General features: G+C 41.2%; 1 protein-coding gene across 3 annotated transcripts in view; it reads left to right on the top strand.

Annotated features, from left to right (window-relative positions):
* SYCP2L (synaptonemal complex protein 2 like) overlaps positions 1-12,663 on the top strand; it is a 147,764-nt gene extending 135,101 nt beyond the window's left edge. For 2 of the 3 annotated variants that reach the window (XM_057305082.1, XM_057305083.1), the window contains 2 exons: positions 4,747-4,809; positions 12,106-12,663. In XM_057305082.1, the coding sequence (XP_057161065.1) occupies positions 4,747-4,771 (25 nt within the window). In that variant the 3' untranslated portion in view covers positions 4,772-4,809; positions 12,106-12,663. The remainder of the gene's footprint in view (positions 1-4,746; positions 4,810-12,105) is intronic. The other variant, XM_026511485.4, reaches the window with a different exon arrangement.
* Positions 12,664-13,530: the final 867 nt, after the last annotated feature.

Consider the following 13,530-nt stretch of genomic DNA (forward strand, 5'->3'; position numbering starts at 1 on the left):
GTTACCAGAGGGGAGGTAGGTGGAGGGGATGGGTGAAATAGGCGAAGGGGTTTAAAAGTACACTCATATTGGGGTGCCTGGGTGGCTCGGTGGGTTAAGTGTCCAGCTTTCGATTTCAGCTCAGGTCGTGATCTCTGGGTCATGAGATTGAGCCCTGCGTTGGGCTTGATGCTCAGCACGAAGTTTGCTTACGATTCTCTCCCCCTCTCTCTCTGCCCCACCACATCCCCCCTCAAACTCTCTCTCTATCTCAAAAAAAAGTGCACTTATCTTGATAAGCATTGAGTAATATATGTTAAATTGTTGAGTCATTATGTTGTACACCTGAAATGAATATAACACTGTATGTTAAAACAACGACAACAGGCAGAAGTCCAGGACCAAATGGATTTACAGGTGCCTTCTAACATTTTTAAAAGATTTAATACCTATTGCTCTGAAACTTTTTCAAAAAAGAGAAGAGAAAGGAAAGCTTCTGAATACATTCTATAAGGCCAGCATTACTGTGATACAAAAACCAGACGAAGACATTACCAAAAAAGAGAACTATAGGCTGATATCCCTGATGAATGCAGATGAAAAAACCCTCAACAAAATATTAGTAAACTGCATTCAACAGAACATTAAAAGGATCATTCACCAAGATCAAGTGGGATTTACTCTAGGGGTTCAAGGATGGTTCCATATGCACAAATTAATCAACAGGATACACTACATTTATAAAATGAAGGATGAAAAATCGTATGATCATCTCAGTAGATACAGAAAAAGCATTTGACAAAATTCAATTCCATTACCGATTAAAAACTCTCAGTGGGGGCACCTGGGTGGCTCAGTCGTTAAGTGTCTGCCTTCGGCTCAGGGCGTGATCCCAGAGTCCTGGGATCGAGCCCCGCATCAGGCTCCTCCGCTATGAGCCTGCTTCTTCCTCTCCCATCCCCCTGCCTGTGTTCCCTCTCTCACTGGCTGTCTCTCTCTCTCTCTCTGTCAAATACATAAATAAAAATCTTAAAAAACACTCTCAATGGAGTGGTTTTAGAGGGAACATATCTCAACATAATAAAGGCCATATATGATAAACCCACAGCTAACATCATAATGGTAAAAAACTGAGAACGTTTTCTCTAAGATCAGGAACAAGACAAGGGTGTCCACACTCACCGCTTTTATTCAACACAGTTATGGGAGTCTTACACAGCAATCAGAAAAAGAAGTAAAAGGTACCCAAACTGGTGAGGAAAAAGTAGAATTGTTACTATTTGCAGATGACATGATACTATATCCAGAAAATCCTAAAGATTCCACCAAAAAACTATTAGAACCTATTAAAGAATTCAGTAAAATTGCAGAATATAAAATTAATATACAGAAATCTGTTACATTTATATACACTAATAATGAAGTAGCAGAAGGATAAATTAAGAAAACAATCTCATTTACAATTACATCACAAAGAATTAAGACCTAGGATTAAACTTAACCAAGGAAGTGAAAGACCTGTACTCTGAAAACTATAAAACGTTGAAAAAAATTGAAGACAAAAACAGGTGGAAAGATATACATGCTCATGGATTGAAAGAATTAGCATTGTTAAAATGTCCCGACTCAAAACAACTTACAGATTCAATAGATTCCTTATCAGAATACCAAAAACATTTTTCATGGAACTAGAACACATAATTCTAAAATTTATATGGAAACAAAAAAGACCCTGAATAGCAAAAGCAGTCTTGAGAAAGAACAAAGATGGAGGTATGACAATCCCAGTTTCAAACTATACTACAAAATGGTAGTATTCAAAACAGTACGGTACTGGCACAAAGACACATAGATCAATGGAACAGAATAGAGAGAGCCCAGAAATCCATGCTTGTGTGGTCAGTTATTTCATATGACAAAGAAGGCAAGACTATACAATAGGGAAAAGACTGCTGGGAAAACTAGACCACATTATTACACCATACACACAAAAAATTCAAAATGGTTTAAAGACCTAAATAAATGTGGCACCTGAAACCATAAAACTCCTGAAAGAAAACACAGGCAGTAATCTCTTGGACATCACCCTGTGTCTCCTCAGGCAAGGGAAACAAAAGCAAAAATAAACTATTGGGACTACACCAAGATATGAAGTTTGGGCACAGCAAAAGAACCCATCAACATAATGTAAGGCAGCCTACTGAATGGGAGAAGATATTTGTAAATGACATATCTTATAAAGGGTTAATGTGCACCAAAATATATGAAGAACTTCTACAACTCCACACCAAAAAACCAAATACTCCAATTAAGATATAGGCAGAGGACCGGAATAGACATTTTTCCAAAGAAAACATCCAGATGGCCAACAGACATGAAAAGATGTTTAACATCACTAATTATTAGAGAAATGCAATTCTAAATCCAATGAGATATCACCTTACACCTGTCAAAATGGGTAGTATCACAAAGCAAAAAACAGGTGTTAGCGAGGATGCGGGGGCAAAAAAAGGCACCCTCGTGCACTGTTGGTAGGAATGTCTACTGGTTCAGCCACTGTGGAAAACAGTGTGGAGGTTCCTCAAAAAAATTAAAAATAGAACTACATATGATCCAGAAATTCTGCTGCTGGATATGTAATGAAAACAAAAACACAAATTCAAAAGGATACACACTCCCCTATGTTTATTGCAGTATTATTTACAATAGCCGAGATATGGAAGCAGCCCTCTGTCCATCAGTAGGTGAATGGATAAATATGAGGGATATATATATCCCCCAGAATACACACACCCACCAGAATATTACTCGGCCATGAGAAGAATGATATCTCCCATTTGTGAGAACATGGATGGACCTAGAGGGTATTCTAAGAGAAGCCAGACAGAGAAAGACAAATACCATATGATTTCACTTGTATGTGGAATCTAGAAAATAAATCCCAAAGACTCTTAAGTACAGACAAGAAACTGGTGGTCGTCAGAGGGTAGAGGTATGGGGGAATGACTAAAATGTGTGAAGGGGAGTGCGAGGTACAGGCTTCTGGTTATGGAATGAATAAGTCACAGGGATGAAAGGTGAAACATAGGAAATGTAGTCCATGGCGTGTAATAGCGTTGTGTGGTGACAGATGGTAGCTGCACTGTGGTGAGCTATGCAGAGTTATTAAATCCACCATGTTGTACACCTGAAACTAATGTAACATTGTGTGGCAACTATAGTTTTAAAAATGTGAAAACAATTTAAAAAAATAGAATTTATGACGCAAAGAAGTAAATAACTCAGGATAATTTCGAATAACATATTTTATGTTAACGTATGTGCATATATTTATTTTATATTTATTGTTTGGGAGGGTTTTTTTGGTAGTTTTTGTTTTACTGGTATGGGTTTGTTCTGGGTTCTCTCTCTCTAAAAAGCTTGTCACCATATATGGAGGTCACAATTCAGATGATAATGAGTCTTTTGCACTCATGGCTGAACATATTCAAAAGACTGGTTTATAAAAAAACGACTAATGAAAAAAAAAAGTTTACATATTGATATAAGTAACAGATTTTTATGAAAAATAACCAGACTTTTCAAAACAAACATGTGAGATGTGTAGCATTGTTTTGTTTTTGCAAATCTCTTTAATGTCAGGCTTCCCAGAAGGTAGCTGCTTTGTCCTGTCTGCTTCTGAATTCCATCTGTTGTGATATCACACATCATGTAATGGAAAACTCCACTGTGTATGTGTGAGAGTAAGAATGAAAAAAGCAAATGAAGTCTTAGTGTTACTTACCATTATTACCAAAATAGTTTTGGATTCACAGAACCTCTGGAAGCTTAGGGGTCTCTAAGAAAAGGGGTCACTTAAGGGTCCTGAAGGTTTACACAAGAGCTGCTGATATAAATCCATGCTATATTAGGAATTAGGGAAGATTATACCCCCTAGTCTTCTGAAATGGAGAATTATTTTGACTAAACCCCAGATTTTAGATAACTGTCTCTTCAGTTCATATGGATTACATTGTAGGATATTAATTACTATTTGCTTTCATCTCCTGATAACAGGCCCCTTGTGTGAATTTAGAATACCTCAAAGAACAAAATTTCCTCCAAAATATACATCTCCATGGGTTTTGCCTTTGCTCTCCTCTTTCAGACACCTAAGGAGACCTCACTGTGGCTTGCAGATGATGGTGCTTGTAGCTCGTGCTGCGTGCGTACTGGGCACCAGGCTGGAAGTGTCTATGAGACTTAGGCTAATGAGCTTGGTTGAGATCCAGTATCTGGATCTGGTTGGTACCCAGTGTCCTTTTGGCGTGTTTGCACATCAGTGATGGCTTTACATATTCTGCTAGGGAATAAGAAGAACATTCCTCAGACTAGATTATTTTAGCCCAAGCACAGTGCTGCAAGGAGATAGGGATTCAATATGTTTTTTTATTTTATTTAATTTTAGTTAAACTTATTTATCTATCTAATCTATCTAACCAACCGGGGCATCAGGAAGGGATTCAATACTTTGAATGGTTGTCATGAAATACCTCTACCTATGTCGTAGGCTAGTAGCATTGACAGATAAAATGCATGAAGTAGAATCAAGTGAAAATGTTAATTGCTTAGGTTAATATTCTGATTGGGTATTGACCCTCCTCAGGTAACATCTAGTAATGCAATGATCTGTGAAATAGCTCTATGGTGTATGTATGTACATATCTGTATATTCTTACTTTTAAATTGTCTAATGTAAATGTAATGAGATGAACTAATTTCTTCCAGGCTTAATCCAGATAAGCCTTCATGAGGAAAGCCAAAGCCCAGTGTTACTACTGCATGCTTGAGGTGGGTGCAAGAGTTTACTTTGATGAAATTGGGGCAGAGGAAGTAGGCACTAAAAGATACGCTCACACTTTGTCCATGTTCCACGAAGTTTTCTCCTCTTTTACAATAGCTCCCATCCTAGAAATTATCCTTTTGGATCTGGTCTTTTCAGTCGGTAAATATTTATCATTGAGTTCTTGCTCTGCTATGGGCCCCATGCTAAACATGGAGATATGAGGGTTAACACAGGGACTTGTTCCTGCCACCATAATAAAAATAAAGTCCTTGAAGGAAGACAGAAAATGACAAGTGAAGCAATAAAATAATCACAAGTTTGCTTGAGGGTTTGAGGGCTACCGACAAGGGGTGTTTTGGCGGAGAGCGATGGTGTGAAGTATGATTTTCAGGTAGGATGGTCATCAAAGGTCTCTCTGAGGAAGCGACATTTAAGATGGAGTTTCAAGCATAGGAAGGAACCAGACTTAGGAACGGTTTAAAACAATAGGATCGGGGAGGGGACAACATGGCATGTTTGAAAATTGAAAGTTCTTAGCTCAGAGTGGTGTTGGAGAGGACAGTTTCTTGACATGAAGCTGGGACCATGACTGACTCTCAGGGAAAGGCCTCACTGAGCATATCGAGGAGTTTGAATTTTATACCACAGGTGAAGGAAAATATGGGTGGGTTCTGAGCAAATGCATTGGGGGTCAGGATAGTGTGATCCGATGCATAGTTTAAGAAAATCATCCTAACTGCCATATTGAGAATTGACTGGAGAAGTGACAAACCGATAAGGGGAACCTAACTGGATGGAGGGCTTTGGAGATGGTGAAAAATGGGGACATTCCAGGTACATTTTGGGGGCCAGAATTAATAAATCACTGACAAGTGGAAGTAATGGGTGAAGGAAGGAGAAGTAAGGATGACTCCTGGGTTTCTGTCTTCTAGCAGTTGGATGGATGGTGCTGCCAGTTAGGGAGATAAGGGGAAGACCTGGGGGTGGGAGGAATATGTGGGTGAAGCAGGAACTAGAGTTTATTTGTTAATGTGCTAACTTTCATATGTCTATGGATGTCCAAGTTTTGATGAGAACTTGGAAGAATGAACAATTTTCCAGGAAAATATAATTTAATAAAATGGACTTCTGCATAGATGGGAGATATTCATGGGAGGAGAGAGAGTTGATGAACTACCATGCAGATGTGTATGGTTCAGATTGTATCAGAGAGGAATTCTGGTCCTTTAGCAAAGGATAACCTCAGTGCTGGTGACTAAATGGGACTAAAGGGTAACTTTAGTACTATTCTGGCACATAGAAGAATGAAAATCCCCACATTCTTCTTATGCATCTTGCATTACAATGCCAAAATCCAAGGAGATTTGCACAGAGAACCATGAAACACTCTCACTCAAAATAACTAAGCCAAAATTCGCAGTAAAATATTGGCAAACATCGTTTTGCAGCTTATTAAAGGAATAATACATTATGATCAAGTGAGATTTATTCCAGCAATGCAAAGATGGTTTGATATTAGGGAATCCATTAACACACTAATTTCTAATCAATCTAGGGAGAGAAATAATTGTTTCTCTCCATATATTTCAAAAGGCATTGAAAAAATTCTGCATCTGTGTTTAGATTTGCATAAACCCACATAAAATAGTCATAACCAGAAATTCTGTAGTATGATAGATCTCAATCCAAAAGCCACTGTTATGCTTAATGGAGAAACTCTAAATGCATTATTACTAATTTCAGGACCAATCAATGGGGAGACTCAGTAACATAAAGATGTCAATTCTCACAGGGTGGAAAGCAAAGAAAGCAAGCCCTTTCCTGACTCTTCTAAGAGCACTAATCCCTCTTGTGAGGGCTCCATCTCATGACCTCATTTCATCCTGATTACTTCCCCAAGGCTCTACTTCCTACATCACATGGGTGCGGGAAGGGGGGGCGGAATTTCAGCAACTGAATGGGGTGAGGTGACACAGACATTCCATCCATAGATGGTGTCAATGGATTGACAGTTTTAGTGGAATCAAAAGTTAGGACAGTGAGGGAAGGAGAGCAGATGGCTTAGAAAGGCTTGAAAAGTGTGGTCAGAAAATGGAATATTGAGGATCAGGATTTCAGAGGCGGAAAGCCTGTAATGACAAAAATCTGGGCGTGCATAGCTGTGGTGAAATTGAAAAAAATGCTCTAGGTGGTGAGGAGGTGAAAGAAGTGAGAAGCCAGAGCATGAAGATGGGTCCTTCATGACGGAGTTTCTAGTTGCTACTAAGGCTGACGGGAACCAGGGCCAGGTGAACAGAGGGGCCAGGATGACGGATAATAATTCAGATGGTTGGTATGAACATCAGCAGAGAAGTGTCTGCAGGAGAGGGAGCAGTTCCTGTGTTTGGCAGTTCAGAGCGAGGAGAATACCCTCCTCTCCACCTGACCAGGAAGTAATAGGATAACGGGGGGGGGGGGACAAACTTTCAATTGACAGTGTATTTGGGGAAGGTGGTACCCTCAGAAGTCAGCCACATTTTAGTTAAAGGGAGGAGGCAGGGAGACATCTTCTTTCAAGAAGAGGCTGAGGATACTGGGGAGCAGGCTAGAGCAGACGAGAGGTATAGGCATCATTGGGTGAGAATGTGGGTAATAATGGCTGCCTTTTAGCAGTTATTAAGGCAGAGAGGGCTTGGAGACAGGATGGGATTGATTTGGAGAGATTTTTAAAGGAAGATGTCTGTGGAATTGTTACTGTGAGTCCTAATGCTTCCCTGGAAGGTCCAGCAGCTCATGGGGCTACCACTCTGTAAGCTTTCTGGCAGTGTTGTGAGTCCCACAGAGTAAATAAATACGGAATGTGTTGAACCACCACCAACTATTCCGTTCTTGGATACGGTCACTGTAGAGACAGCTCAGTTGGGTTCTTTGAATATTTTGTTCATTCCCACAGTATTTAATAATGGGGCTTTTTATACAACTACCAACTTGAAATTTTCTTCAGTTTAGAGGGCTAACGTAGATTCTCTAGGTAGACCATGTCCAAATACATGTTCATAAGAATACAATTCCACGGATCTTAGAGTATAGTGTTATTTAAAAAAAAGCACCACATGTATTTTGTTTCATTTTATTTGAGAGTCATCGAAGTGGGTGATTTAAGAACTCCAGTGTCTAAAGTTGTGTTTTGTGGTTTTTAACCCAGCAATTCCACTTCTAGGAAAGTATCTTAAAGACTAAATTGGATGGTGCAAAGATATGTACAGTGGTGTGTATTACAAACAATTCTAGTAAGGAAATGTTGGAAATTGCCTGAATGCCCAGCTAGAGCTTGGTTAAATAGATTGACGGATTTACGTCATACGTCACATCGCCATTAAAAAGAATGATGAGGTTAGATTAATTGACTCGGGAAGACATTTAACAGTGAGTAGAAAGTAAAAGCTTGTTGCCCAAGCATCGTATACCACATGACTCCATTTGTTTTAATTTCGATGATAAAGCTGGCTTGGGCCACACCGTGGTGCGTTCATGCTCTGGCTGATTCATTTTGCTTCACTCCCACTGGGACCCCTGAGAACTGCAGAGTTGGAATAGAACAATATGTTTTAGCTGTCTGTGTTCATTCACTTGAACTGCTGAGTCTATAAGGTGACAGGTACTGTCTGCGATGCTGGGGCCGGAACGATACCCAAGAGGTCCTTGACCGCATAGAGAGTATGCTTTAGTAGGATAGACAGACAGTGAAGAGTAAAGAAATGAGAATTCATGTTAGTGGTAAGTGGCAAGAAGGAAAAATGTGTGATGTCAGAGGCTGATGGTGTGAAAGGAGAATCTAGTCAAACCTCTCTAAGGAAGTGACATTTGAGCTAAAACTTGAAGGGTGGGAGAGCAGGGAAGGGTATTTCAGAGGGAATGGCCAAGACCAGTGTCCGAGGCCATAAGCAGCTTCATATGTTCTAGAAAGTCTGTGAAGGCCAGACAATAGGAGTGAGGGCAGAATGGTATAGGATGAGGTTGGGGGGCGGGTATGCTGTGTGTGGTGGTCGGTCACATTATGGGCTGTGGAAGGATTTTCTTCCAGTGGCAGTGAACGCTGTCATAGTAAAGAACGACTTTTAAGGCCCTCTGTGTATGTGTTGGGGTGGGGGATGGGATGATGTGGGCAGCAGAGAGGGGGCAGGAAGGGTTGCTGATAAATTGTGTAGTGGGAAGGGTGAAGGACGACTTCCAGGGTTGGGGTTTGAGCAACCTGGGGCAGATTCGTGTCACTTAATGAGACAGGGAAAGGTCTGGTTTAGCTGGTAGCGGGGAGGGGAGGTTGTGGATAGATATTAAAAGCCTAATTTGGAACATATATTCGATGTGTGATTTCAGCATCGGAATGGAGTTGGCAAGTGGGGGACTGGCTATTTGAGACTAAGACTTATGGTAGAGGGCTGGACATAAGACTGATGGAGTTCACTTAGGCACGGTGTGTAGAGACAGGTGCCAGGACAAAATCCTTGGGCCGTTGTAATGTGTTAAAATAAGGCAAGGAGATGAAGCCCGCAGAAGAGGAGGGGAAGGAGTTGACCAGGGAAGGTGGTGTTACAAAAGAGAGTTTGTGTGTATATGCATATATGTATACACAGTGAGAGGTCTAGATTCCAGAAGATATTCACCCAAATGTCAACTGTGGTTATTTCTGTGTGGTGACATTTTAGGTGAATCTTCTTATCTTAGGCTACTTCTATATTTTTAGAATTTAGTCCAAGCTATGAATTACTTTTGTGGAATAAATTTAAACAGCATAACATTTATAAAGAGTTATTTTTTTCCACTTTCTCTAACCCTCCTCCTTATCTGTAATCCAGAGGTAACTACCTCTTTACAGTTTGGTTCATATTCTTCCAGACACTTTGCCAATGCGTATAGAAGAACGTATACAAATGTCTGTGTAAGGATACATATGTATATTTTTTAAGTAACACAAATGTTAGACTAAATATTGGGCATATTTTTGTTATCTGAGCAATAAAAGTAGGATTCCTTTCCAAGTCAATAATATGGATCTACTTTTTTTTATTAACTGTAAAATATTGTAGTTTATGGACATGCTATCACTTATACATTTGATGCCCTGTTGATGCCCATCCAGGTTATTTTAAATTATTATTACAAATAACTCTGTAGTGAATATCCTTTTACATACATCTTGAATTACTTTCATTATGAAGAAAAAATTACTATTTTTTAAAAAAGATTTTATTTATTTGGAAGAGAGAGCATGAGCAGAGGGGAGGAGCAGAGGGAGTGGGAGAAGCAGACTCCCCGCTGAGCACGGAGCCTGACACGGGGCTTGATCCCAGGACCCCGAGATCATGACCTGAGCTGAAGGCAGACACTTAACTAACTGAGCCACGCAGGCACCCCAGGAAAAAAAAATTACTATTTTGGGAAAACAAAAATAGCAAATCTTCAAATCAAAATAGTATGAAAAGAGGATATAGAAAAAAAAGACTAATCTGGGTTAAGAATATTAGCCTAATTCCCAGCCCTAATGGAGAATTGGATCACGTGTGAATTAAATGTACGTGTTCCAGTTGGTCACGTGTAACAGGAATCAGGCTCAGGAGCAAACCCAGTCAGGGTTTTATGTCCCCCTGTCAGCAGCACCCAGAGGGGAGGTATGTTGGGAGGTATGTTGCCCAGGGCTGGTGATGCGGTAGCATTCAGGGGCCGTCAGAGACCAGGTCCTTTGAGCTTCCTGCTCAGCCATCATTCACATGGCTTTGGGCTTTATTTATTTATTTATTTTTTTAAGATTTTATTTATTTATTTATTTATTTGACAGAGATAGAGACAGCCAGCGAGAGAGGGAACACAAGCAGGGGGAGTGGGAGAGGAAGAAGCAGGCTCATAGCAGAGGAGCCTGATGTGGGGCTCGATCCCATAACGCCGGAATCACGACCTGAGTCCGAAGGCAGACGCTTAACCACTGTGCCACCCAGGCGCCCCTTGGCTTTGGGCTTTATAGTGATTGTTCTACTTCTGGAATCTCTATTACACTCAAGGTCGGAAGAGGGGATAGGTGAAAGGTAACAGATGTGTGCCAGCAGAATCGCCCTTCGGCTTCCTTTTTTTCTAAATTAATAAAAGTTTCCATGGAAGCCCAAACCAACAGACATTTGTCTCCACCTTACTGACCTGCACGGGGTCACGTGGCTCTCCATAGTGGAAAGGGAATATGGGGAGAATTTGACTGTTACTGTCTTCTCAAAAAGGGGGGTTCTGTAAATAGGAAAGGGAGAACAGATGTTGAGTGGGTATCTAGTAATTCTGTGGGGCTGGAATCAAATTACACGTGCTGAACAGAGGGGGAGAAAACAAAGGAATAACTTCAATTGCACAGGTGGTTCTTTTTTTTTTTTTTAAGATTTTATTTATTTATTTGACAGAGAGAGAGACAGCCAGTGAGAGAGGGAACACAAGCAGGGGGAGTGGGAGAGGAAGAGGCAGGCTCATAGCGGAGGAGCCTGATGTGGGGCTCCATCCCATAACGCCAGGATCACGCCCTGAGCCGAAGGCAGATGCTTAACCGCTGTGCCACCCAGGTGCCCCTGCACAGGTGGTTCTGCCTGCCATGCTTTACGATGAGCGTGCGACCTAGTGTTTGCATTAGGCTGGGAACATCTATTTCCTCCTGGATATCAGCTCTTATCTACCTCTTGTTTTATGAGGCTCGAACTGGGCTCAGTCCCAGTCTAGTTATTAACAACACACAGTTTTCAGACAGCGTGGCCCCAAAAGCCAGCCCAGCCACTGCCTCTAGTATTCCACCCAAGAAATACCTGTCTTTTCTCCAACGTTAGAAGAAAAAATAACCTGCTGTGTTTGACTATCGAGAGATAGCAGGCACATCATCGAAGCAGCACATTAAGGCTTTTTTTTAAGGTGTTCATTTATTTGGGAGAGGAAGAGCGCACATGTGCGCAGGGGGAGGAGCAGAGGGAGAGAGAGCATCCCAAGCAGACTCCTCGCTGAGCGTGGAGCCCAATGCAGGATTCGAGTCCAGCACCCTGAGATCATGAACCAGCCACTCAAGCTACTGAGCCACCCAGGAGCCCATTTTTGAGGGCGACTTTGACTCTGGCCGGCTTTTACCCAGTGCACTGACTTCAGCGGCTGCTGGGCAAAGATGCAACTTTACTGCATATCTGAGTTAGGGTGTGGCTGGTGAAGTGTCGTGACGTTCGTGTCGGCTTACTGCGTTCTAAGGGGGACCAAGAGGTGGGTGGTGCAGGCTCTGCTAACTACCATTCTTTGTATTTTCTTTCCAGCCGTCTGAGCCGCCGGAGGACGACAACGCTGGCTTGGGCCGCTCAGTGGTTCTTTAGAGCTCTGGCTGATGCATTTTGCTTCACTCCCACTGGGACCCCTGAGTTATAATAGAACAGAATTATGTTGGTAGTTTACAGCTGTGCTATTGTCCCTTTGTTCACAAAAGTTAACTTTCTGCAACAAACTTTGGTCAGAAAAGAGGAAGTTCGGGATGTTTACCAACTTAGAGTGTTGCTTTTTTTTTTTTTTTTTTTTAATGATTTCAAAGTAAAATTGATTTTTATTTGAGAAGGGTCCTCAAGCTTTGTGGGGGAAAGAAAATCTTAACATCTGTATCCATGCTATTTGGTACATCTCTTTGAGGGAGAATTTCATTTGTGATGAAAAGCACTCAGATGAAAGTGGCGTTGTATTTTGAAATAGTTATTATTTCACTTGATCCGCAAATATTCTAGTTTCTTCAGCACTTTCACAGAACCGCCAGCTTGAGCAGAGGAGAAAAGCTCATGTGATAATTACTAAATGCTCTAATAAAGTCTGCGTGCATGACGCTTGCATATGCAGTTGAGTGCATTTATTTATAAAATCTACCTAATTCGAGGCCATTTACAAAGTAACTTCACAAATTGGGTAAGTACAGTTGAAGACCGCAAACCGAACACAGTTTATTCGTTATATAGTATAACTTAGTGACATAATATATCTTATGCATTATGTATTTAATCTGTCAGAACAAATGTTTGCAACCCCAGTGTGTCATCTTTTCTATTTAGGATTTTTTAACGAGCTATGGTTTAGTATATTATTGTAAACTTTACAGAGTATAAGAGCACTTTTTCTTTAGGTCCAAAGGGTCTAATTAACCTCATTTCATTTGGGTATATCCAGTGTAGGGCTCACGATTCCTGGTGACCTGGCGTGTTGTGGATTTCAGTGCCATTACATTGACGGTCTTCGATGAAGGACATCTGAAGAGTATATAGGACTTCTGGTAATGGGTAAACATATACTGGGGAGCTGTACTCTCCAAAGCCTTCAGTGAGCTCACGTGGTAGAGGTTAGGATGGGTGAGGTGTGATCTTAGCCAGTAAAAACTTGTTCTTAAGGCACCAGGTCATTGAAGAATCTCCAGGCTGTGTGTGACAAGCACCATAAATGGGGAGTAAACTAAGCACCAGCAGGGGTGTGAGGAGGGAGAGGTCGTTTTTTGTGGGTTGATCAGGGACAGGTTCCTGGAGGAGAAGCACCATTTGAGCTCTTGAAGGCTGGGGAGGATTTTTCTAGGGTTAGCCGAGAGGGACTAACGAGACTCGAGGCACAGAGGCAGAGGCGTGCAGAATGTGTTGGAGGCTGTAATACTGTGGAGTATGAGTGGAAATTAAGGCCCAGACTGAGTGCCTTTACTGCCTTTACTGTCTTGATTA

The sequence above is a fragment of the Ursus arctos genome, unplaced genomic scaffold, assembly GCF_023065955.2.
Source record: "Ursus arctos isolate Adak ecotype North America unplaced genomic scaffold, UrsArc2.0 scaffold_31, whole genome shotgun sequence".
In the NCBI taxonomy this organism is placed as follows: domain Eukaryota; kingdom Metazoa; phylum Chordata; class Mammalia; order Carnivora; family Ursidae; genus Ursus; species Ursus arctos.